This window comes from Vitis vinifera, chromosome 5 (genome assembly GCF_030704535.1).
Source record: "Vitis vinifera cultivar Pinot Noir 40024 chromosome 5, ASM3070453v1".
NCBI lineage: Eukaryota > Viridiplantae > Streptophyta > Magnoliopsida > Vitales > Vitaceae > Vitis > Vitis vinifera.
The window spans coordinates 24,880,316-24,903,971 of record NC_081809.1 but is presented as its reverse complement, the minus strand read 5'-3'; the positions used below and the strand labels follow the sequence as shown (position 1 = coordinate 24,903,971).

The 23,656-nt window shown below is 36.9% G+C and overlaps 1 protein-coding gene across 2 annotated transcripts; it reads right to left on the bottom strand.

Moving 5' to 3' along the window:
* Window positions 1-1,707: 1,707 nt before the first annotated feature.
* Window positions 1,708-22,692, bottom strand: LOC100244062 (electron transfer flavoprotein-ubiquinone oxidoreductase, mitochondrial). Of its 2 annotated transcripts, XM_019220067.2 has the most exons (19): window positions 22,182-22,692; window positions 21,934-22,032; window positions 17,503-17,579; window positions 15,865-15,971; window positions 11,454-11,535; window positions 11,183-11,291; window positions 10,574-10,620; window positions 10,397-10,471; window positions 9,835-9,951; window positions 8,787-8,855; window positions 8,058-8,150; window positions 7,529-7,631; window positions 4,425-4,549; window positions 4,065-4,114; window positions 3,878-3,944; window positions 3,025-3,104; window positions 2,331-2,459; window positions 2,168-2,234; window positions 1,708-1,949 (listed from the first exon to the last, which is right to left on the bottom strand). In XM_019220067.2, the coding sequence occupies exons 1-19, from the start codon at window positions 22,330-22,332 to the stop codon at window positions 1,866-1,868; spliced, it is 1,731 nt and encodes a 576-aa protein (XP_019075612.2). In that variant the 5' UTR covers window positions 22,333-22,692; the 3' UTR covers window positions 1,708-1,865. The 2 variants fall into 2 exon arrangements, with proteins under 2 accessions (XP_019075612.2, XP_002270682.1); XM_002270646.4 differs by having other exon boundaries at window positions 21,934-22,692.
* Between the last annotated feature and the right edge of the window lie 964 nt (window positions 22,693-23,656).

The following is a 23,656-nucleotide window of genomic DNA, read 5'->3' as shown; positions in this document are numbered from 1 at the left end:
AGAACTCAACCCAAAACAGAAGGTTTTGAGAAGGACCTATTCAAAGAGCTTATTCTTGGCAATGACAGTGGCGAAACTCTTTACCAAATCAGAACAGGGATATAGAGTCCTCTATGAAGCTCTCCTAGACAAGATCTCTCCTGGCAATAGCATATGCTTCCTGAGTACTCTCTCTGTCTATACAGTGAAACCAGTGCCTCCAAACAGAAAACATGATCCTTGACTTAACGCATCAAATGTCCATATCTCCAGGATCCCGGTGTCTCTTATCTCACCCAAGAAATGACAATTGAAGAATAACCCTCAACTAAACAATCACCATTCAGGTTTCCTACACTGAGCTTCCGTGGAAACCCAGCAAAAACTCTGAACTTCAGCTTCAATAGCAAAAGCACTCCCATTATAGGTGTAGAAAAGTGAATAGATGGAACTTTCATTATCCAACCAAAGTAAGCTGGCACTTAGATGAAGCATCTTCACAAGAGCAAACCACTATCCAATCATATAAAATATCGTTTATTAGGGCACTATATGCACATACACAGACAGGAAAAAGAATTAGACGACTCTCTTGTAGCTCCTAAAAAATTTCTCAGACCATTCTCCAAATCAGTGAGGCAAGAGCAGCATGCCTACGGAAAAGGGTATTTCCTTCACTTGGCCTTCTACATGTCCTAAACTAATCTTTGGCCATAACAGTAATCAAAATAGCAAACCCGATGCTCTTGAGATGAACCTTAAACCACTTTCTCCAACAAAATCCAGAATCATCACAAGAATTGAAGTAAATATCGATTAACATGATTATGGCTTTTCAAAGTCCCATTTCAAAGATCACCTCCCTTGATATATAGTTCTCTACTTCAATACATAATTCTCCAATTGATTGGCCCCAAAAATGAGATCAAATATCTTCTTTTGCCCAAGGCCTTAATTGGGAGCTGTAGTCTCATGAACGATAACATTTAGAGTCCCCCAGCTACTTTGCAGGAAAAACATTTTCTCGTGCAAGGTACAAAAAATTGTGATAACATAACCTGCATTTAGAGAGAGATGAATATCTCTGCTGCTGGAGTTCTCAACTTTCGTTGAATGCAAAGTTCAGCTTGCTCCCCACCCACGAGTTCCATTAGACTGGCTAGTGAAGATACAGTATTCCTAAACTTTGTATGCATGAATGTGAAGATCGAGAAAATGATATTATGCCAGGCTGATGTGCTAATACAGGATAATATTCTTTTGCATGATACATACAAGTGTGACATGCATAGCTAATATTAATTTCAATTGAGCCCCAAATTCCCAACGAGGGTGGAGCTTCCTGGAGAATAATATCTCGAGAGCAGGTGTAAAATGATTCCTCTTAAATTGGCAAATGTCCTGGAATGTCAAGTGTGGGGTAGGACAGCTGTGGTCTGTTTCACAAAGAACAAACTATTTGTACGCATGCTTGCAGTTCAATTGCTAAACGGATGCCTTCCCAGGTCTCACTAGGTGGTCCTCTTTCCAGAATGAGGCGGTGCAAGCAGGGGTTGAGATTATACTTTTGATCTTCTTCACTGGGTTATGACCCATTCATAGTGTCAACACATGGTGGACAGTTCAACTTGGGATTTGTTGGTTTTGGGTCCTAAAATCCAATGTGTTCTTAGATAGACTTTCCATGCCTTTTACATGTTAAAGATGACTTTTACCTGCATGGAAAGATTGCAAATATAATGATTTTGGATTGGGTTATTATCAAATTACCATGTCACATTCTGAGGACTCTGCATTTGGTAGACTTTTATTTTTGGGGGGATGAATTATGGTTGGTTTTATACAAGATCCTTTATTTGCAGCAACAATGAGAACTTGGGGATAATCTACATAACTGAGTAGCCTGGGCCCCCGCCGCCTTCTGGCACCGTCCACTCAATATTTTGCTTTGGGTCCTTGATATCGCATGCCTGAAAAATTATCAAGCCAAGTTAATACAAAAAACTAAACTCTATACTGGATTATGTGTTTCTCAATCCCTCATCTGTACCAATACTACCTACGGATATGGCCAGCCTTCTTATTAAATACTATTACTCAGCATGTTTGCATGTATGCATGTATGTTGGGCATGAGACATCTTTAGCATGTGGTTCCAACTACTTTTCCAAATGAGTCAGGATATTACCTTGCAGTGTAGGCAATTTTGAGCATTTATCTGCAGCCTCAGCTCACCCTTTTCATCTGGGACGTACCTACATTTTACAACAAGATGAAAGAAGTATCAGAAGTGGTCCAATCCAATTATAGATCTCATAAAGCACAGGCTAAGATGGGATGTGCATGTTTACTCATAAACACGTGCAGGACAATATCGTGACTCAGGTCCAGCAAAGTCTGGCAAATTTACACGGTCAGGAATCTGGGGGTCCCTCAAGTGAAGATGAGATGGTTGGTCATGATCGTGATTCGTGTTGCTCCTGAATAAGCAAATAAAAAAAAACACATCATTGTTGAACATTATCATTAATATCATGGCTTCATCTCAACTATTTAGGGTTTGGAGCATCCGTCTTGTTCCCTAATTTTATTCCATCAAGGCTAATATTTCCTGTTAAAGCGTAAAGATCGAACCCTTTGGTACCCATATCTAGTGATGATTATTATCATTATAATGTTGGTTATGATGATGATTTTGAATCCACCAAGAGTCTCAATCATGGGGGCAGCTACATGCTTGCTCCAAGATTCAGCTCACCCAGATTCATATTTCCATCGAGTCCAAGTCCTTGAGCTTTTTGCTACCTAAACCCATTTCCTCTTAGATATGGCAGAAAACATATTTAATCACGACAGCATTTTTTCTTTTAAACTTCTACCAGTATACTTCCTCATGTCCTAGGGTTCCCTCTCTTTTTGCTACTTCTATTTAACTACAAAAAGGTAATGCCCCTTAAAACATTTAATGCTGAAACCCAAATTCTAATATGCCTAATAAAAGATCCATCAATTGAAAATAAAAAAAAGAGCCTGTTTGAAAAAAACCTGTATAGAGATGTTGGCACATCAAAAGATACAATCCCATCTGGCTTTGGGTATTGAATTGGAGAGTGTAACTGTGCAACCTGCAAATGAAAGTGCACGTTCAGTATAGTTTTGGCAACAAACTAGCTCAGTCTTAGCCACTAGTAATATTAAATATGCTAGAATCAGAGGTATTTTAAGTAGGATTTATTATTAGGTTTTTGTGACCATACATTAAGAAAATGCCAGTGCTGGCCTGATGTCACACTCCAAGGACATTCTATTGGTGGGTTCTTGAATCAACCATGTCCTTAAAAATTAAGTGGATGCAACAATACTAACCATTCTATCAAAAAGTCAAATTTTGACAGCTATACAAGGATCATTGATTATCAGGAGAAACAAACAACCGCGTCCTCCCAACCCAACCCCACAAAAAGAAAGGAAAAAAAATAAAATCACATGGGGCAAAAATAATAATCATAATAATAATAATAATACAAACATCAGTGATATGGATCACATCTTTATAAAATATTTAACAATGAGTTCTAAACCATGATAAGGATCACATACCAACTAAATACTGCAGTTGTTGTGGACTGGTTATACCAACTAAAAAGCTTATGTTTTTTATTATGTTAATTGATTTTCCCCCATCCAAATCTAAACCTGCTTATGACTTATTGTTGTAATTCTTGCTGAATTTTCAATACAATCATCACCTTTGGTGTCAAATAAGTTCACACATCTCTTTCCTGGAATACTTCTGAAAAACTGAATTTTTGCAGTGCTAATAATTCAGAATATCAAATTTATCACAACGCATGAAAGTTCAATCTAAGATTGGGATTATTGAACAGTTGCGACTCACATCTGTTGCTTCATGATCAGGTTTCCCATGCTTCAATGTTAAAGGAGATCTACCCTTCAGAACATAGCTGCCAAGCACAGAAATTCAATAAAGTGTTGTTCCTTTAAAGAAAAAAAAAAGGAAAGAAAGTGAGAGTATTCATACTGCTAAACTACATTTAGATTAATCTAGCAAAGCTAAAACTCACTGTTCTAAAGCACTTAAAGCCAAACCAGGAATGAGCCCATACTCAAATGCCTACAAGAAAGAAACAAATCGAATCAAAGAATCAATAACCCACAATATATTTAAATACAGGGCTGTCTAGTTTTTTCATACACAAGATAATCAAGATGACTCTTCGATAAACAGAAGTTGAAACCATCCTCCTACTAGACACTCAAATGACATGTTGCAAAATGTTCAAAGGCTACCAACACAACATGATTGAACCAAATGATTAAGTTAAATAGAATATGTACAAGGCAGCCCTTGTAGTATACACTACCACTAAGTGAGAAAGGATGATTAAGAAAGTTAAGAGAATACACTTAATTGTCTCACTAACCGGACGGTAATTCCGAGCTTTATGAAGTTCTTCCCATATCCATGAATTCCTTAGACCATCCCAATATTTTTCCATGCTCGAGCCTTCATGAAGTACATCAAATGCAGCTTCTGCTGCCAGCATTCCTGCAAAGAACATGTGAGGTCAGAAATGTGCATGAAGTATGCAACCACAACTTCATAAAATTGTTCTAAATGAGCAGAAACAACAGTTAGCAATAAGAGAAGCATGAATTGTGATTATGCTAAAAAGAGTCAAATCACAAACACCTAAGAAGTAACAAGTGTCTCCCATTTTTTTTGGCACTTTCAATATATTCTTAGTTGCTCATCAAAAGAGGTAGCCAGTGTTTCCCCCAAGTTCTAGGTTTCCTTTTTGATAGGCAAATGAGAAAATATATTAGAAGTGCCTAAGAGGCAGCACGACATAGTACACAAGAAGCAAACAATAAACACCCAGTGTAGGCGAGGACCAAAAAAAACGTCTCTTTTCTTTAAGCTTAGCCAATTCACAAAATCTACCATAGTCGTTGTGGTTCTCTATGTACACCCTATCCAAATTCACAAAAATATATATAAAATCAGATTTGATTGCTTGGTCTGACTACTCAACATGATTAAAAGACCTCATGTTCCTTTCCTTCCAAAAAGTTCAAAACAAGCACAAGGGAGTGGCCCTCCAAGCTTTTTAGTTTCTTCCCTTTTAATTGACAACAATTATAATTTCCAGAAGAAAATCTCCACTTCATCAAGTTCCCAATCATTAAACTGCCTTGAAAAATGGGGGCTCCAACCACCCCCTTCCCTAACCTACTCCCATGCTTATGCTACCCATCCATCTTTGTTAGAAGCAAAAGAGAATAAGTTCACAAAGCCTTCTTCCAAGGTTAAATCCTCACACCATAAGTCTTTTTAGAATTTAATCCTTCCCTTATTCCCAATTGAAAAGTGAGACCTACTTTTTATGCCCTCCCATTCATTTCTGATGGTTTTCCACACCTTCATTTCATATCCTTCTCTCACCCCTATCAAACACCACCCCTTCCTCCTCTTTGAACTTCCCTATTATAATTTGTTTCTATAAGGATTACTTTTTAATAGCAAATCTCCAATTCCATGCCAACCAAAGCCTTGTTTAAGACTAAGAGATTGCAAATTCCCACACCCCTGTCCTTCTTTCCTAAGTGGACTATGGTCCAATTAACTAAATGAGGTCTTTTCTCTAATGCACCCACTCCCCACAAAATGTCTCTTCTTTAGATCTTTTCAAGTCTTAAACTAACCTTTCTTGGAATGACAAACAAAGACATGAAATAAATTGGAAGGCTTGATAATGTGCTTTTGATAAGGGTAAGTCTTCTTCCCTTAGACAAGCATCGTCTCTTCTACGTCACTAGTTTGTTCCTAAACCTCTCCTCTATTGCATTCCCCACCCTAGAAGATTTATAAGATGCTCCCAAAGAGAGACCCAAATAGGAAGTGGGCAGCTTCCTTATTCTACAAGCCAACACCACAGGCAATATTTAATATGCAAAAAGCAAATGACAAAGTTCATATACAAGGAAAATGGGATAGAAGAGAATTTCTTGTTAGGAAAAACAATTCAATGATCTATTTCGGAATCACTAGCTTCATTATCTTATGCTATCTTTGAAGCTCCAGCTGTACCATCCACAAATGTTAAAGTGCATTTGGCTCATTCCAGCTAAATGACAGATAATTTAATTTTCAAATTTCTTCATGCTATCTTTGAGCAAACAGAGGCATGGATGGCTAATTACATGAGAAGTTCAAACTCAACACACACACTTGCATGCAGCTTGCACACACACCACAAATGTTAAAGTGCATTTGGCTTATTCTAGCTAAATGACAACCAATTTAATTTTCAAATTTCTTCATGCTATCTTTGAGCATATGGAGGCATGGGTGGCTTATTACATGAGAAGTTCAAACTCAACAAGCACACACCTGCATGCAAACTCGCAAACACATCTTGGAAATAAAAGAGACTGGTGTATGAGTAATTTGAGAATTTGTTCCCAACTCAACCAGAAATGGAGGATTCCCCATGTTAAATTGAAAAGAATCTATTGAGCCATCACTCATGAATCTACCAATTTCAGAGCTAAACCAAGCATGTTGGGAATAGGTTCTAGGCCTTGGCTAACAAAAAATAAAAAAGCCCATGGATATAGTGGTTTTTGGTCATATTTTTTTGGATTTCTTTCTCGAAAATCCAAAGATAATGTTGAACTATCAATTTTCGTAAAAGTCTAAGCTCACAAGATTTAGGCTCAATATGCATATTATGCTTCTTAACACCCTCCCTCACGTGCGGCCCTATACCCGCTCACATGCGACCCCATAACCGCATGTGAAGAGATAGACAAAATTTGGATTCATATTCAACAAACAGAGATAGACTGAATTTGAATTCATATCCAACAAACAAATGGGGAAACAAACATGTAAATTATGGAGATGTGGCTCAAACCCATGACCTCTTGCCAAACCAAGCTTTGATACCATGTTGAACTATCAATTTTCTTAAAAGCTTAAGTTTGCAGGATTTGGACTTAATACACACATCATGCTCCTTAACAAATCAAATCTTCAAAACTTCAACCTGGCTTCATGCTCCTTAACACTCCAAAATTCCACTCAAGTTTGGCTCAGCTTGCCTGTACCCCTAACTGAAGGAGAGAGTTTGGATTTACATGAGGTGGAGGAAATGAAACATTTTTTTAGCGTTCTTTCACAAGGTGCTAAAAGGAAGCTAGGATAGAAAAGCTGTTGACATAGTGAGAGATTTGTGCATCCCTCCTTTTGTATGTGTGTGTGTGTGTGTGTGTGTTACTCCCTCCACCAAACTGTGTGTGTTGAGGGAACTTCTGTACTCCTGGTTGTTTAGAATGAAGAGTACCTTCACCATACTCTTCTATTAATTTAACATAATCCTAATAGTTGCCAAAAAGAAAAAAAAGACGGTTATTGACACTGCAAATTTGCCAAGTAATGAAAATTTTGTATTAATTCAAAATGTCATCATCCAGATTTGTTGTTTCCAAATATATCAGCCAATGAGATCTCTGCGATTATTACCTGATTTCATTGCAGTATGTGTTCCCTTTATCTTTGGGACGTTTAGGAAGCCAGCTGAGCATCCAATGATTGCTCCACCTGGGAAAACTGGATATGGAATAGACTGAAATTTAACTTAGCATCATATTCATATTTGTTATAAAATACTGAAAATTCTACAATCAAATCATATGAACACTTGAAACATTTTGGGAAGACATGAAGAAATTTTTTCCCTCCACTTGTAATCTACTCAGCTGCACGTGTCATGGAACAATTTAATTGATAACCCAAAAGCACCACTCCGTAACCAGTTGATTATTGGACCATTCTTACATTTCACCATCTAAAATTTTATAAATTGAGTGCTCAGGATCACACTATAAAGTTGTTTCCAGACACATGAAAATTTACACATTAAATATCATACACACACAAACACACACACACACACAAATAATTACATATACATAAATATATCTATGTGTGTATGTGTATGGTACTTGAGCATTTCCTCTAAATATTACTGGAAAAAAGGTTTCTGACACACCTGAAAACCGCCCTCATTCAAAGTGCGAGCACCATACTGGAGAACAGTCCCACCTTTGAGAAGAGGTTTGATGGCAGGATGATGTTTAAGTTTCTATTAGAAGGAAACATAACATAGAAAGATAAGCAAGAAATCACGAGCAAAACATGGATAAATGCTTACAAGCAAATTAAGATAGACACTACACTTCCAGGAACTTTGGTAGATTCAAAATCATACTGATTAATTATAAAAAGAAAGCTATCAGAGAATTTTCCCAAGCTACTCACTCCACTTGTAATATTTTGTAGAAGGGGGCTGCTAGTTCCATCTTTTATTTTCGTGGACAAGTCAATAGATAAACTCCCCAAAAATCAGTTAAATTACAATAATCAACTTCAAACTAATGTTTCTGTTATTGAAAACTAAGGCTTTTAAATGGAAGAGAAACAGTGGAGAGGTTCAAACTTATGGTCGTTTGAAAGCCAAGCTTTTATACCATGTTAATGTATTGAATATTGAGAAGGAAAAGTAAAGGATGAAAAAAGAAAATGAGAGAAAGCTAACTCCTGAAAAAGTAGGGTCTGCAAGGTCTCAATCTCTCAATTTCTAAAATTACATCAAGATCTATTCCAAAGAAAATTTACATCATGATTTCCATATTATATTGACTCCCAATACTTTCTAACATAAACAAAGACTAGAAACAACACATATAGAACATTAATTACAAAAAGACTATAAACTTACCTGGAATTCTTCATAAGGGTTCAAGAAAGGGTTGTGATAATTCAAAGCAACCACAAGGCCAATTGAAACCTGTGTGTTGCAACCAAGGAACATATCACCACATGAGCTTCCAAAATCATTAATCTTGTAATGAACAGCATATGTCATTGGTAGTGCCTCAGAAGTTGCATAGTAATGGTACTTGCTAGGGCACCAGGAATGACATGAAAATACTATCAAAGGAACAGGTGCAAATGACAGGCGCTAAAAGCATTCAGCTTACTGTCAATGCTCACTTCTATTGACTCAAGAACTTCAATGTTAAGATGACAACTCCTGATGATATAATGTCTGATGAAATAATGGCAAACCAATAATGAGGTCAAGGATATCATGTGGAACTTGGAATTTGAGACTAAGAAATAATCCTGAGATTTGATACAAAGGTACATTATCTTGAGATTTAAATTCACTTCTCTAGTGTTCATTGTTCTTTGTTTCATATCAACCTACTTCTTCTAGACAGATGAACATGGATAATGAATACTAGAGTAATTAGACCAGGTCCACTGTTCATCTGTGTAGATACAGCTGCATGGATAATTTTAATCACAGACAATGTTCCTACAACCTACAAGGAGAATCTAATCAGCAATCCAATTTGATGATGTCAGTTTTAATCTACAGAAATGCTTTTAAAATTTGACAATTCAGAAGAGTTAGATTAACCAGCTGGTAATCTCAAGCAAATAATTCAAATTTCTAAAAAACTGAAACACCTGAAAACCAAATCCAGTCATCCCCACAAAAGCAATACATACACAAAAGGAAATAGAAGATGGGAAAAAAGAAAAAAAAAAAAGATACCAAAATAAAGAAGAGAGAGAGAACACACATACATGGGGATACAAGCAACAAAGTAGACCACAATAAGACACTATGTGAACCAATTTCCATCAAATTTCACAATTATGTACTCATTAAATCGCATGATAAATTTGTGGAATAGCAACAAAAGAATACTGTCCATAGTTTGAAGTACTTAATCATTTGACAGGGCAAATTTTACCTGTCTGTCATTCATGTGGTAGAGAAAGGATCCCCCATATGTCCTGTGATCCAAGGGCCAACCCAAGGTGTGAAGTACAGTGCCAGTCTTGTGCTTGGCCTCATCAATTTCCCATATCTGAACGAGACACATATCAAGGATCAGGTACAAGCTATGAATAAGTGGTTGAGAACAAGTGGATGTCCCTCTTCCAAGCCAAAAAACCATCTATAAAATTTCTTTGGTGGGTGAGGTAAACAGAGGCACCAACTAAGAATCAAAGTGGCATATCTTTAAGGCTCTACTACTTTTTAAATGCCTCTAATTCTTCAAGCATTTTCTGAAACTTCTATTACAACTCACTGTTTAAAGAATAACTGATAGATAATAATATAGAGGAGAACATATAAAAAAAGTCATCAGGATTTCTGTGTTTATCAGCAGGCATTTGGAATAAACCAGGGGCAGAAGCAATTTGTTATGACATGATTGACATCTGGGAGTAGAAAGAGATTTCTCTGGCTAAATTTTTAAAAAAATGTGTTCCTTCATGGATGAATAAACTGAGATGAGTTAAGGTTACCTCTTTTATTCCTAAAGCATAAGTCTGATGCTGTGCTTGCGCTTTTTCTCTCAAGTTGTAATCTCTCAATACTTTCTGTAAATAAGACAAACAAGTGAAAGTTTTGCTATTAGAACATGGTTTGAAACTTCAGAAATCTACGGCAACTACTGCAGGTATAAGGGTCTTTCTACAAACCTCTGATAATGATCCTCGGCATCCTTCAGCAAGAAGTGTAACACGTCCTGCATATTGATGTCACACTAATGTTTTCAATATGAGGAAGTTAATTTCATAGAGAAAAACTCGCAAATCATATCAATCTTCAAAAGCATTTTGTGTGTGTGTGTGTGTATGTATATGTATGTACGTATGTATGTATAGGCGTGTAAGTTTATAAATGGGCATATGGGACTTCTTATAGTTGTTCAGTTCAGATTTTGACTGCTTTGCCTCATGCATAGTGTTTTTTCTCTTTCTACCTAAAAGAAGCATAAGAAACCAGATATGGTATATGGACATAAAAACTGTTAATACAAGAACATAAGAAATCAGAAATCTCAGAGGAACTCTAAATTTAGTTTTATTATTTTAATGAGAAGATGAGGGTTTTTTTTTCCAAATTTGGAACTAATTTATCAGCCTTTTTGAGCTAAGGCCAAAGTCAAAGCCAGGCTCATGTTGAAATGACATAAACTCATGCTCATTTGGAGTCTAGCACCTTAACAAGTCTCCAAACATTATAACCATATAATAGTGAAAGCATATGTGCCACCAAAATGCACAGAGAGAGAGAGAGAGAACAACCTCTCAACTCAACGCCACGCTGAAAATTATCCTTCTTTGAACCATCTTTGGCAATCCCCATATCATTAGTTCCAATGCCGATAACATTGTGGTTTGCATCATATAATATCTGCCAGTATTGGAAATTGTAAATGCACAAAGTCCATAATTCTCAGATATGTATATATATATTTTGCCTTTTTGATAGATATAGTTCTCAGCTAGATATGCCTATTTAGGGCAAAAACAAAATCAAAATCTCAACTAGATATATTGAGAAAACACATGATACCTCACTAGCGGCAAAGCCTGGATATATTTCTACTCCTAATTCTTCAGCTTTCCCTCCCAACCAACGTACTAACTGACTTAAACTGCATAATAAGATGCAATATATAAATTCCTCCTAAGAAATTGGAACCTTTGAACTGTGAGAAAAATGCAATTTTAAAAATTGAACAGATCTAAAGAGCTAAAGAAATAAAAAGGCATCTTAAATGGTCAAAAACAATCTCTAGCAGCAACAGACAAGCAAAAAGAGCCAACAAGTATATGAGCAGCACCAGTAATTTCAGCATACTGATTTCAGCTTCTTTGGAACTGAGACTTGATAACAGTATGATAGAGCAAGCTGTCAAGTTGTTTTTCTTGAGAATCCCGGGAGAATGAGGGACCTTTCTGAGACCATAGTGGAGACGGTATTTTTGCCATCTCTACGCTAGCAGGTAGTCACTTGGCTTTATGGCTTGAGGTTCTTGCCCTTCTAGAATTTGAGAAAGGGCAGGCTTTGTGTTTGTGCTGTTACCAAATCAGAGGGAATTCTTACAATGTGATTAGTTGGGTTAGAGGCAGGGTTTTGTCCCTTTGGGATGCTAACTACCTGAGAGGGATTTTGGATAATGAAAGAGAGCTGATATTCTAGTTAAACAGCTTTTAGAGGTAAGTACCACCTCTTGTGATATATAGACTGGGATTTAGAGTAGTTCTCTTTGTCTTTGTATTTTGTACTTCATTCTTCTTCTTTGTTATTTTGAGGACGTTCTTCTTTTTTTCATCTTGAGCAGTCTTTTAAAAGGCAATTAAAGCTTATGCCTCAAGGCTTGCCTCAAGGTGAGGCTCTACAAATTAGCCTTGAGGCTTAAGCCTCACCTTATTGAGGCTTATAGTTTTGAGGCTATAGCCTCAAGGTTGTTGAGGCCTAAGCCTGAAAGAGGTTTTGGCCTTTATTGGCTTTTGATATATATTTTACAAGAGATTTAAGTATTAATATTCAATAAGTTTGAATGGGTTCTATCATCTATGCTTTTGTGGACTTTTGATATAGATTTCATGAGTTTTGTATTGGGTCCCTACTTGGTTAAATCTTTTAAATAAGGAAAAAAGAGAGATTGAGAAAAATAAGAGAATTGGTGACTGTCTTAATCGTTGATCTCATATAAAATCTAATTATTGATACATAAAAAAAGATACCACTACAATTGGTGGACGAAGAAGAAGGATGAATGGATAGATATTAACAACAAAGGCAATATAATATAGCAATTGAACATGATTATATTCCTTGGAAGATCCCATTAGTGATAGTAATAGTAATGCTGAAAAACATTTGATAAACCCATGAGAGAGCTAAATTTATTTAGAGAAAAAAGAACTAATTAGAAACTATTAACAATGAAAAATAATTAATTTTATCATTATAAAGTTTATATCTTTTTTATTATTCAATTTCTTATGACTTTATTAGTATTTTTTAATTTTTTGATCTTTTTTATTATTTATTTGTTTAAGTTGAGGTTTATGCCTCATTCTACCGAGAATCATGCCTCGCCTCATTTAGGCAAAGTGCCTCAAGACCGCCTTTAGCCTTTCAAAACATTGATCTTGAGGACTTGTTGTTCTTTGCTGTTTTGAAGATTCCTTATTCTTGTTAAATGACTTCAAACAAGCAGATTTTTTATGCCCAATCTCCCTACTTTTTTTCAGGTGCACATAAATGACTATTGAACTCAATAAGACTTCTTACCATCCTCCTATTTTGAAATAAGGTCCCTTTGGAGTTTCCTCAAACAAATAAGAGTTGAGACAGGAATAACAAAATAGGACATAAAATAAACTAACGAACTAGACAAAGTGCTTCCACTAAGGGTGAATCTTCCTCCTTTAACAGACTTGCCTTTTTTATAAAGCAAGTTATCACTCAATATATATATATATTTTATAGACAAAGGCAGATTGAATTAAGAAAACGCCAAAAACAGGGGGTGCACCCTATGTATACATGCAGTATACAATAAGAGCCAAACCAGGTTGCAAAAAAGAAAGAGCTAGAGAGAGAAGGCTAGCCACAATGCCGATCACCCAAAAAATTTGAGGAAATGTTTTAACTCCAAAAACTGCTAAGACCACTCTAAAAGTAAACAAAAAAGAGATTCCTCAAACTTTGGTCTGACATCTCTTTTTCTTAGAAAGTTCTTCAGTTTCGCTCTCCCCAAATACAGTAGAAAAGACAAATCGAAGACAATCTCCAAACTGCTCTCATTTTCTTCTCTTGCCCCTTAATTTTCCATTCAAGGAGGAGATTTCTCACTAAAGCCGGGAACACCCACACCAATCTAAAAGATTTTAACAGCAAAGTCCAAAACTCCTTTGTCTTACCACAATGAATCAAAATATGGTCCACCGATTCGTCACTGTCTTTACAAATGCTGCACCTATTAACCATGGGTCATCCCCTCTTCATTAACATATCTACTGTTAAGATTTTCCCCCAAACTAATTCCCAAGCAAAAAAAGGAGTTCTAAGAGGAGCATACGAACCCCAAATCTCTTTAGTTGGGAATAAAAAATTGTTATCAACCCTTAAAGACCTGTAATACGATTTGACATTAAACTTTCCCTCCCATCATTCTTCCATACTAAAGAATCCTCCCTCTCGTGAACCTTTAACGCAGAAATATATTCCAAAAAACGAGTCACCTCCTCCAATTCCCAATCTTGGAAAGATCTTCTAAAATGCACCTCCCAACAACCACCTCCATCCCTTTGCCTCCCCATAGATCAGCCATTGTAGCAAATTTGTGGGCTGCAATCCTAAACAGGGTAGGAAAAACATCCTTCAGCTTAGAATCCCCAACCCAAATGTCCCACCAAAAACTCGTGTGTCTACCATTTCCAATACGGACAATAGTTCTAAGAAAGAACTCCTCCCACCCTTTTCTAATGTCTATCCAAAGGCCCAGCCCATAAGAATCCTTCACCTCACTAGTGGTCCAATCCCCCTCCACCTCCCCAAATTTTCCAACAATGACTTTCCTCCAAAAACTCTTCCTCTCAAGGGGAAATCTCCAATGCCATTTGTCTAATAAAGCTTGGTTGAATCCCTCCAAGTGCCTTAACCCCAACCCTCCATGCTTCTTATCTTTACAAATAACTGACCAACTTACCAAGTGGATATTCCTCCTCTCCTCCAAATCTCCTCACAAAAACTCCCTTTGAATTCTCTCCAATCTGACTCTCACTTTCTTTGGGATTACAAAAAGCAACATAAAATAGATCGGGAGGTTTGAAAGAGTGCACTTAATAAGGATGAGTCTTCCTCCTTTGGACAAGTATTGTTTTTTCCAAGCAGCCAATTTCCTCCTTGAATCTCTCCTCTATAATGTCCCAAACTCTACACGATTTATGAGGGGTTCCAAAGGGTAAACCTAGATAAGTAGTAGGGAGTTTCCTTACTTTACATCCAAATAACACAGCTGCTCTGTCCACATCCTCCGTGCCCCCCAATATACCATCACCAGATTCGAATGAAGCACCCAGTTTCATCTCCAGATAGGTAGATGGGAGTTGGTCCACCTTACACCATAGCAAAGGAGCCAAAACCCCCACATTCCCAGCTAGGAAAATCTCACTCACATCAGCAACAGAATAACAGACTATTATCGTCAGACAACAAATGAGCCTCCAATCCCCAACTCTACCTTCTCCAAACCCAAAATCCATGAAAGAAGCCCACTTCACCTCCACAGAAATGAAGTAGCTCAGCACTTTCATAATCAAACCTAAGAAACAGAAGAAGTGAATCCCCAGGAGCTTTGGAACCCTGCAAGAATGTTATTAACCATAACCAAGAATCTAGCAGTGCATAAACAGAATCAATCCATGAAATCCACCTTTGTTCAAAATCCATCTTCTCCAACAAATGACACAAGAAGTCCCAGCGATAATAGTTTTCAAGCTTTTTCAATTCCAACTTAGACATCAAACCTGCCATATAGCTTTTTAGCAAAAAGGACTGCATGAGGATGTTTCCTTGATAAAACTGTTGTGGGTTGAGGACTCCTTCTCCTTCACTTTCTTCAAACTCCAATTCATATTTTTCATAGACAAATCTCTAAGGGATTCCTCGGTTTGGACCAATGAAGCAATGTCCCTTGATCATTATCAAATCAACTGCAATTTTTTTCTACCCATGAGGATCCCAAACTTCTAATAGGGTATGAACTAGATTAAAATCATTCTCAATGAGTTCAATAGAATAAAATGCAGTAACTTATTGAGTATCACAAAGAAAAATGAAATAAATAACAGACAATCAGAGGTCTGCTTTTGCCATGTTAACAGAAATTTTTTGGCCAGTCAATATTTCGAACCTACTTGCTTTTATAGGATATTCAAGGCATGATACAAGCACATTAAATAACTACCTTATAATATAATTCCCTTTGTTATCAAATGGGGATGGAAGTGAAAATGCACGATCCTTTGTAAGAAGCCAAAATTTATCAGAAGAAACAGGGACATTGATTGGTGCCTGCAAATAATGTCGCAAAAAAACATATAAGAATCGACCAGAAGATAAAGTTTGTCAATTTCCAAAAACAGATCCACCAGCAATAAAACATGCCTATACATATATATATATATATATATATATATATATATATATATATATATATATATATATATATATATGTATGTATGTATGTATATTTTAAGTAGATTAACCACCAACAGTTTCTTTCTCACGGTTTATGGTCAGAACCCTGAAGCTGAGCATGTGTGTTAGGATATGAATTATCAAGAAGATGTCCACCTACATTCAGTTTGGCCAAAATATATCATTGCATTTCTTCATTTGAAAGGTCTTCTGGAACATTACTCAAGCAACTAAAAACTGAAAATAAAACCAATTTGTTTATTTTCATATGGAAAATCTACTTGAGACCTAGTTAGAGGATGCTATTATGCCATGTTGGCTACACATGAAGCATCAGTAGGGAAGTAGGTTCATCCCCTTTTCTACCATGATCTGGGAATCTTCAAGTACACTATCCAGACTACACTAGATCATGAAAAAAAATTTCATCTATATTTTTTAATAAGTAAATATATTCCATTCAAGATGCCAAACAGGCTGTAACTGGAGTGTCGTAGTAGAATGCAAATTACACCAAGAAAGGATGGGCCATGGTTAGTGGTGCACAAGAAGGTAAATACCCATGGCATACTACAATTGAGAAGACTTTGTGAAACCCCTAGTCTTGATTAGTGCATTATGTGCACTCACAGCAGAAAAACCGTAGATCATCTTTTTTTTATATTGTTTGATGGCTTTGGAGCTATAGCGCAGATTATTCAAACAAGCCGATTTGGATTAAGTTCCACCTAGGAGTATATGTGACACAATGACCATGTCATATAGGGGTTTGAGGAGCTCTATTAGAGGCAAAACCTTTTGGCAAATTCCTTGTCTCATTGATTTGGATTGTGTGGTGGAAAAGAAATGTCAAGATTTTTTAGGATACATGGAGGATGTTAGAGACTCTTTGGGACCTAATTCAGTTCCATTCCTTTTTCCAGACCTTTTGTTCCAATGCTTTTAAAGGCATTTCTCTCAATGTTGTACAACTCAACTAGTATTCAACATGTAGAACAAAAAGGTTTGGATAGAAAGGAGAAGAGCTTTGTTTAGTTTTTTTTTGGAAGCAGATGTGTTGACCATTATGAATTGAGGAGATGCTTAAACTTGATATTCCCTTGTGGCACTAAACCTGATGTATAGGTATCCTTGTATATATATATATATATTTTATCATTTTTTATAATTGGGGAGGATTACTCATCCTTCTCATGCATTTTAATCCATATCTAATACGAATTTCATTTCTGATTAAAAAAAAAACAAACAAACAAAAGAAAGGATATATTTTATTTTATGTATTGAGAATATTATTATCATTATTAGACAAAAGAAAAAGATAACTTTATTTTTTACAAGACTATGATTATAACTTCTCTTAATACAAGCAACATAGTAGAAAACACAAACTACAGAAATGCACCTCTTCTTGTTTCCATTCCGGGAGAAGTTCATCCAATGCTCGAGGCTCAAAAACATTCCCAGATAGGATATGAGCACCTATAATCACATGGAACCATGAAAGGGGTGAGCCAACGTTATTATCAGTTGTTGAGTTAAATTTATACATCTGGAACTCTAAAAAACCAAGAAATTATTGTTATCAATAAACCAACATACTAATTATGAACTTTCTAAGTTATATAGAAATATGAGAAGAAGAAAACAAGTTATTAAAATTGTTGACATAATATGTAGCAAGCACAAGTTCAACTTTTGATGGTCCAACCACCCATAACCTGAAGGAATAGGAAGGAAAATGATACCCTCAAAATATATCATAATTCAATTCATCTATTGGGGTTCAGATGCATTGATCCTATTTCACCATATTATTCCTCATGAATGTGATCACTGTTGTCTATTGCACCTCTAAACCATCTCAATTGACTTTTTTTTCACAGCATTCTCAATTAATACTACATTTACGTCCTCCTCAATGCATTCATTTCTAATTTTTCCATTTCCTTCTTGCCAATCATCCATATTGAGGCAAGTACTTGAGCTAAATAGGCTACACTCTTATTTAAGTAGTGATTTCCAAATTAATATTTTCTTCTAGATGAAGTTCAATGGAGTATAGGATAATCAAAGCTGCCATTCAACACTTCAGATTCATTTTTGAAGGACCTGCACACGACCTCTGTATTTTTATTTATTTATTTTGATAGGCAATAAGAAAACATACTTTCACATGAAGCCATTATCCCATATATAAAGTAAAAGGTTCCTTCTAATTTGACCCAAGAAATTAGTAAACGTCAGGATGTTCTGTAAACGTTGAACTATTTCCTTGTGTTTTACAGGGCTTTCTAGAACAAGAGAATTAAAGGTCTCAAAAAAGAGATATCATCATAACCAACAAAACACGCATACCTAGATTAAAATCCCTTTTGTGGCATATTTTTTTCAGCTCTACTGCTGCAGATAATACAGCAGGTAAACTTCAACTATAAAGATATCTTAATTTAAAAATGTTCATTCTGCTTCACTACCATAACTTCTGCATTCTCCCAGCAAACTTTGAACCTCGAAAACCCACTTCCATTTTCTTTAATATATCTTATATTGGTGCTATTTGGCAAACACATGGAGAAAAAAACCAGTAACATGAATTGTGAACCTGAAAACCTTGGATAAAAAAATGAGCCTTTAGGGTTAACATCTGTTTGAGTTTCATTATTCCACTATCCAAGCTTCTTTAGTTGATGGTCCTTCCATTTAAAATTCTCCAGAACCTTGATTGATATTATTCTGGGTACAATCATCAATCACATTTCACATAAACAATTAGTTTCTACTTCCAAATTCCTCTGTGAGCATCTTTCTTTTGATTGGAAAGACTTTTCTCCTTTTAAATTAGAGCACCAACCTCTTGGACTTTCTCACTTCTCTTCCTCCATGATCTGTTTTCACACACATGTTGATCAAATTTGCAATTCTTGTATGCTGACCATTTTACTTTCCTAGTAAGGAAAAGCTTATTCAACACCTATTGACCCACTCTTAAAGGTAACCAAATATTCATTATCATCTTAAAGCATGCTTTGTTATCATATTGTGCCATCGTAAAATCATGAACAGCCTCTCCAACATCATTATTTCTCTAGATTCTTATTTCCCTAGATTCTTGTCCATGGTGAACCATGTCATACCTTCTGATTCTCTAGAAGCCTCTTTGAGTCCTTGTCATTGTCCAAGAGCCTCTTTGAGGCCTTCAAGTAAAAGGCTAGAGTTTCAATTTGGGGCCCATCCCAATCTAAGAGCCTCTTTTATTCCTTCTCATAGCCTAGGAGCCTCTTCAAGGCCTTCAAGTGGGGTTAGAATTTTGGCTTTGAGCAACATCCCAATCCCAAATGGTCTAGACAAGGCTCATATAATATTGCCCCTACAGCCCTATGGTATATATGGCCCCTACGGTCTCTAATAAATCCTCTGATATCTATTTGGTACAGAATCACCAGCAACCATCAAAGATCATTATTACTCCCCTGGTTGGGAGTTCACTATCCGACTATAGAAGTTTCTCCTAGACTTTTAAAACTAATAGCTACCCAGTCCATGGAAATGACATTCAAGGGAATTCTACCACACATTATTTTTTTTTTTTTTGATTGGAAACGCCACAAAGATATATTAATATAAAAAAGAAGTACAAGAAGAAGGATGAGAAATCCTCCCACCAAAGACAACTAAATTACAGGAAAATACATATAAAACAAACGAACTCCCACTAAGGACCAATCCCTATGGAGTACACACCGCTATCCAATCCAGTTGAATCACATTAAGGGGAATCCCCTTAAATGCCTTGGAACAGAAAGCCCAAAGGGAAGCAAGGAAAACAATAGAGTCCCAAAGGAACTCTGAATTCCTTGCTTTATCCTCGAAAATCCTTGCGTTTCTTTCCCACCACACAACCCGAATTAGAGCTATGCTTGCAGCTTGCCACAAAACTATCCCTCTCTTAGAATTACCGAAGCCTTTAAATTTGATGGACATCATGTCATAAATGCTCATTGGGGGAACCCAATCCATCTTAGCTAACTGAAATAACCTGTGTCACAACCCAATCGTCAAGGAACAATGAAGAAAAAAATGATCTGCTGATTCCCTGTGCTTCATGCACAGGATACAAATATCAGGACTAAGGGCTTTGTAGGGTCTTCTCACTTGTAACATATCATTAGTATTCACCTTCTTGTGTGTCACTAACCAGACAAAGGACTTCACTTTGAAAGGAACTTGAGAATTCCACACGAACTTTGAAGGAAAGTTCTGAGGAGATCCAGAAGATTGAGATAATGCTAGAAAAAAGGATTTGACTGAAGAAAGCCCTGAAGAGGATAATGGCCATAATCTGGCATCTGGGACCGAAGGAGAGAGATACAAATCATCAAGAGACCGCATGAGGCCTTCTAAGTCCTCAATCTCAGAATCTGACAGGTTACGGGGGAAATTCAAATTCCACGAGAAAGGCCAAGATGGACCGAGAACTGAAGAAATAGAAATGTTTTTATTCACGACTACTCTAAATAGTTTTGGATATTGGGTTCCCAAAGGTTGGTCCCCCCACCACAAATCTTCCCAGAATCGAATTCTTTCCCCGTTTCCTACCACATACCGAGTAATCAAAGAAAACCCCTGAAAGACTTGAGCAATAGTCTTCCAAGGACAGCGATGTGACCATCTGACTAAAGTGTTAGCATCCCAACCATTAGAGTGTGAACCATAAATGCTTAAAATGACCTGATGCCAAAGAGCTGAACCCTCTCTAGGATACCTCCATAACCATTTCCCTAGAAGAGCGAGATTCCTCCAAGAAATATTCCCCAAACCCAAACCCCCTATTGTCTTCGGTTTGCACACAACATCCCACCTCACTAAATGAGCCCTTTTGCCTTCCCCAACCCCTGACCATAAAAAATCCCTTTGCAACCTCTCGATTTTTGCAACCACTGAAGCGAGAATTTTAAATAAGGAAAGGAAGTAACTTGGCAAATGGAATTCTACCACACATTATTGAAAATTGAAAAGATATGAAGAGGGGAACTATCCAACGTAGCCCCTCATAGCCCTATATTTGTCTATCAAACTTCTAGAATTCTTTTGCAACCATATCAACCAAACCTTAGCTGGAACTCTGCTTCTCTTTTACCCATAAAGCCCTCAATTCTCTCTTAGTGTCTTCATCTAGTCCAATTGGGCGTATTATATCTTGGCCTAGAAATCTATTAATAATGTCTCCTCTCCATTTTTTAGTAAATAGCTATGATTTTTCTTATTTGATTGTTTGTCTACTATTATTTGTACCTCATTTCTTGTTTATCTTTCCAAGATAACAAATTTTACGTCTCCATTTCGGTTTTCCTTTGCTATTTCAATCACCAAGTTTAGACAAGTTATCCCAACTCTCCTCTTTTCACTTCCATGTTCCATGCCACCATCACTGTTTTGGACCAACTTTACCCACACTCGTCCAAGCGTAAGAACTTTGCTTATCCCTCACATCATCTAGGTGCAAGTGCAGTAGATTGCATGCAGAAACAGCTAAGCAAATTGCTCATTTCTCACTGCACTATTGACAAATGAACTTCGAGTATGGTAGCCAGATTACAAATCAGAAGATCATGCCCAAATTCATTTTCAAGGCAGTTTTATATACAATGCATATAAAACAAAGGCTTCTTCCAAGTGTGCCAAACTGCATTTTCATGGGCACAGCATCACTCGTTGGACTATCAACATCTACTTTTCAGACCCAGAAAAAAAGGAAAAAAAAAAAGGCACTAAGCTTAAACAAAAGCATCCAGTAAGGATAATCAAACTTCACCAAAGTACAAGAGAACCATACCCACTTCGGCTCCTTTCTCCACAACACAAACCGAAAAATCAACATCCTTTGCGCGGCACATTTGCTTCAACCGTATTGCCGCCGATAAACCCGAAGGCCCTGCACCAACAATAACAACATCATACTCCATAGACTCTCTATCCGGTTCACTGCTGAAAGCCCTCGATTCTCCAACAAAACTCCCGACCCTCAAAAACCCACGTCTATTTCCCTTCCCATTCTTCAAATTCTTGCAGTTCAACAAATACCCGGATGAGAAAAACCGATTTCCAGCCATCTGGGGCCCGGAAAAGCTTGAATTTCGATCCAGAGCGCGAAAAAATGGAGACCCATTTGGGGACCCAGTAGGATATCTGGAATCGGAGGGCTTCGAGGAAGACCCAGATGAATCGAATGCATTTGAAGAGATTGGTGAAGCGATTTGGGGGTGAATGGTCGAGATTTTGGACTTGCAGTGATGAGGACTCGAGGAGGCGTAGAGAGTTGGGTGGAATGATTTGGAGCTCAGTTTCCTAATAGTGTTGTTGGATTTGGAGAGAAACCTAAACATGGTTTAGAGAAAGGGAGAGACTGAACGAAGAGTTGGTATCACCACCACTACGTAATCATATGGCAATGGAACAGAAAGGGTCGATGTTGATCGCTTAATTTATCCATCACAAGAAACGTGGAAGTTTTCTCGGAAGAAGTTTGTCCCTAGGACTTATCTTTTTCTCTACCGGCTCTCTTCTTTCCACACCCATTCAATCCCTAACACTAATCATTTTCTTTTCTTCTTATTCCTTACCTTTTTAATTTGTAAATGAAATATTTAAATAAAATGGATGAACTTCATCATTCACCAACTTGATTTTGCCACTATTTTTTTTTTATAGGTATAGGTAAATAAGAGATTGTATTAGAAAAGTTTAGAAGAGGCGAAAAGAGTACACATGAAGTATACAAGCAATGTCCAAAATTTGGCAAAAAGAAAGAAGAAAACTTTTCTCCTATTTAGACAAAAGTCACTCTATAAAATCAATCAAGGACAAAAAATGATCCTCTAAATACACCCTACCCCAATTCACAAAAGTATACAAAAAAAGAAGGTTTTAAAGCTTGGTCGGATAGTTTAATGTCATTGAACACTCTTTCATTTCTTTCTTTCCATAAGGCCCACATTAAGCAAAGGGGGACAGCCCTCCGAGCCTTTTTCTCTCTCTTACTCACAAAAGCACCATGCCACCCTATCAAATTCCTTTTGATTGAGGAATGTAAGACCCATTGCACATCAAAAAGAGAAAAAAGCAAGCTCCATAGCATTGTAGCCTTCTTACAAAAAATAATCAAGTGGTCACTAGTTTCTTCTTCCACTTTACACAAATAACACCTATTTGGCATATTCCAACCCCTTCTGTTAAGCTGATCAATGGTCAAAATTCTGTTCCAAGATGCTTCCCAAGCGAAAAAGCTTACCCTCATGGGAGCCCAAGATCTCCAAATAATGCTCAAAGGAAAAGGTTCACAAGAGGCATGTGTGAGGGAACGGTAGAGAGATCTAATAGAAAATGAGTCATTCTTGCTAATATTCTAACTCATGACATCCTCCACATCACTATGCAAAACCAAAGGATGGACTTTTCAGAGCAAGCCCTCCACCTCTTCCATTTCCCAATCGTTAAAGTGTCTTGAAAACAAATGATTCCAACTTCCCACCTCTCCTCCCTCCTCCCAAACATCGCAC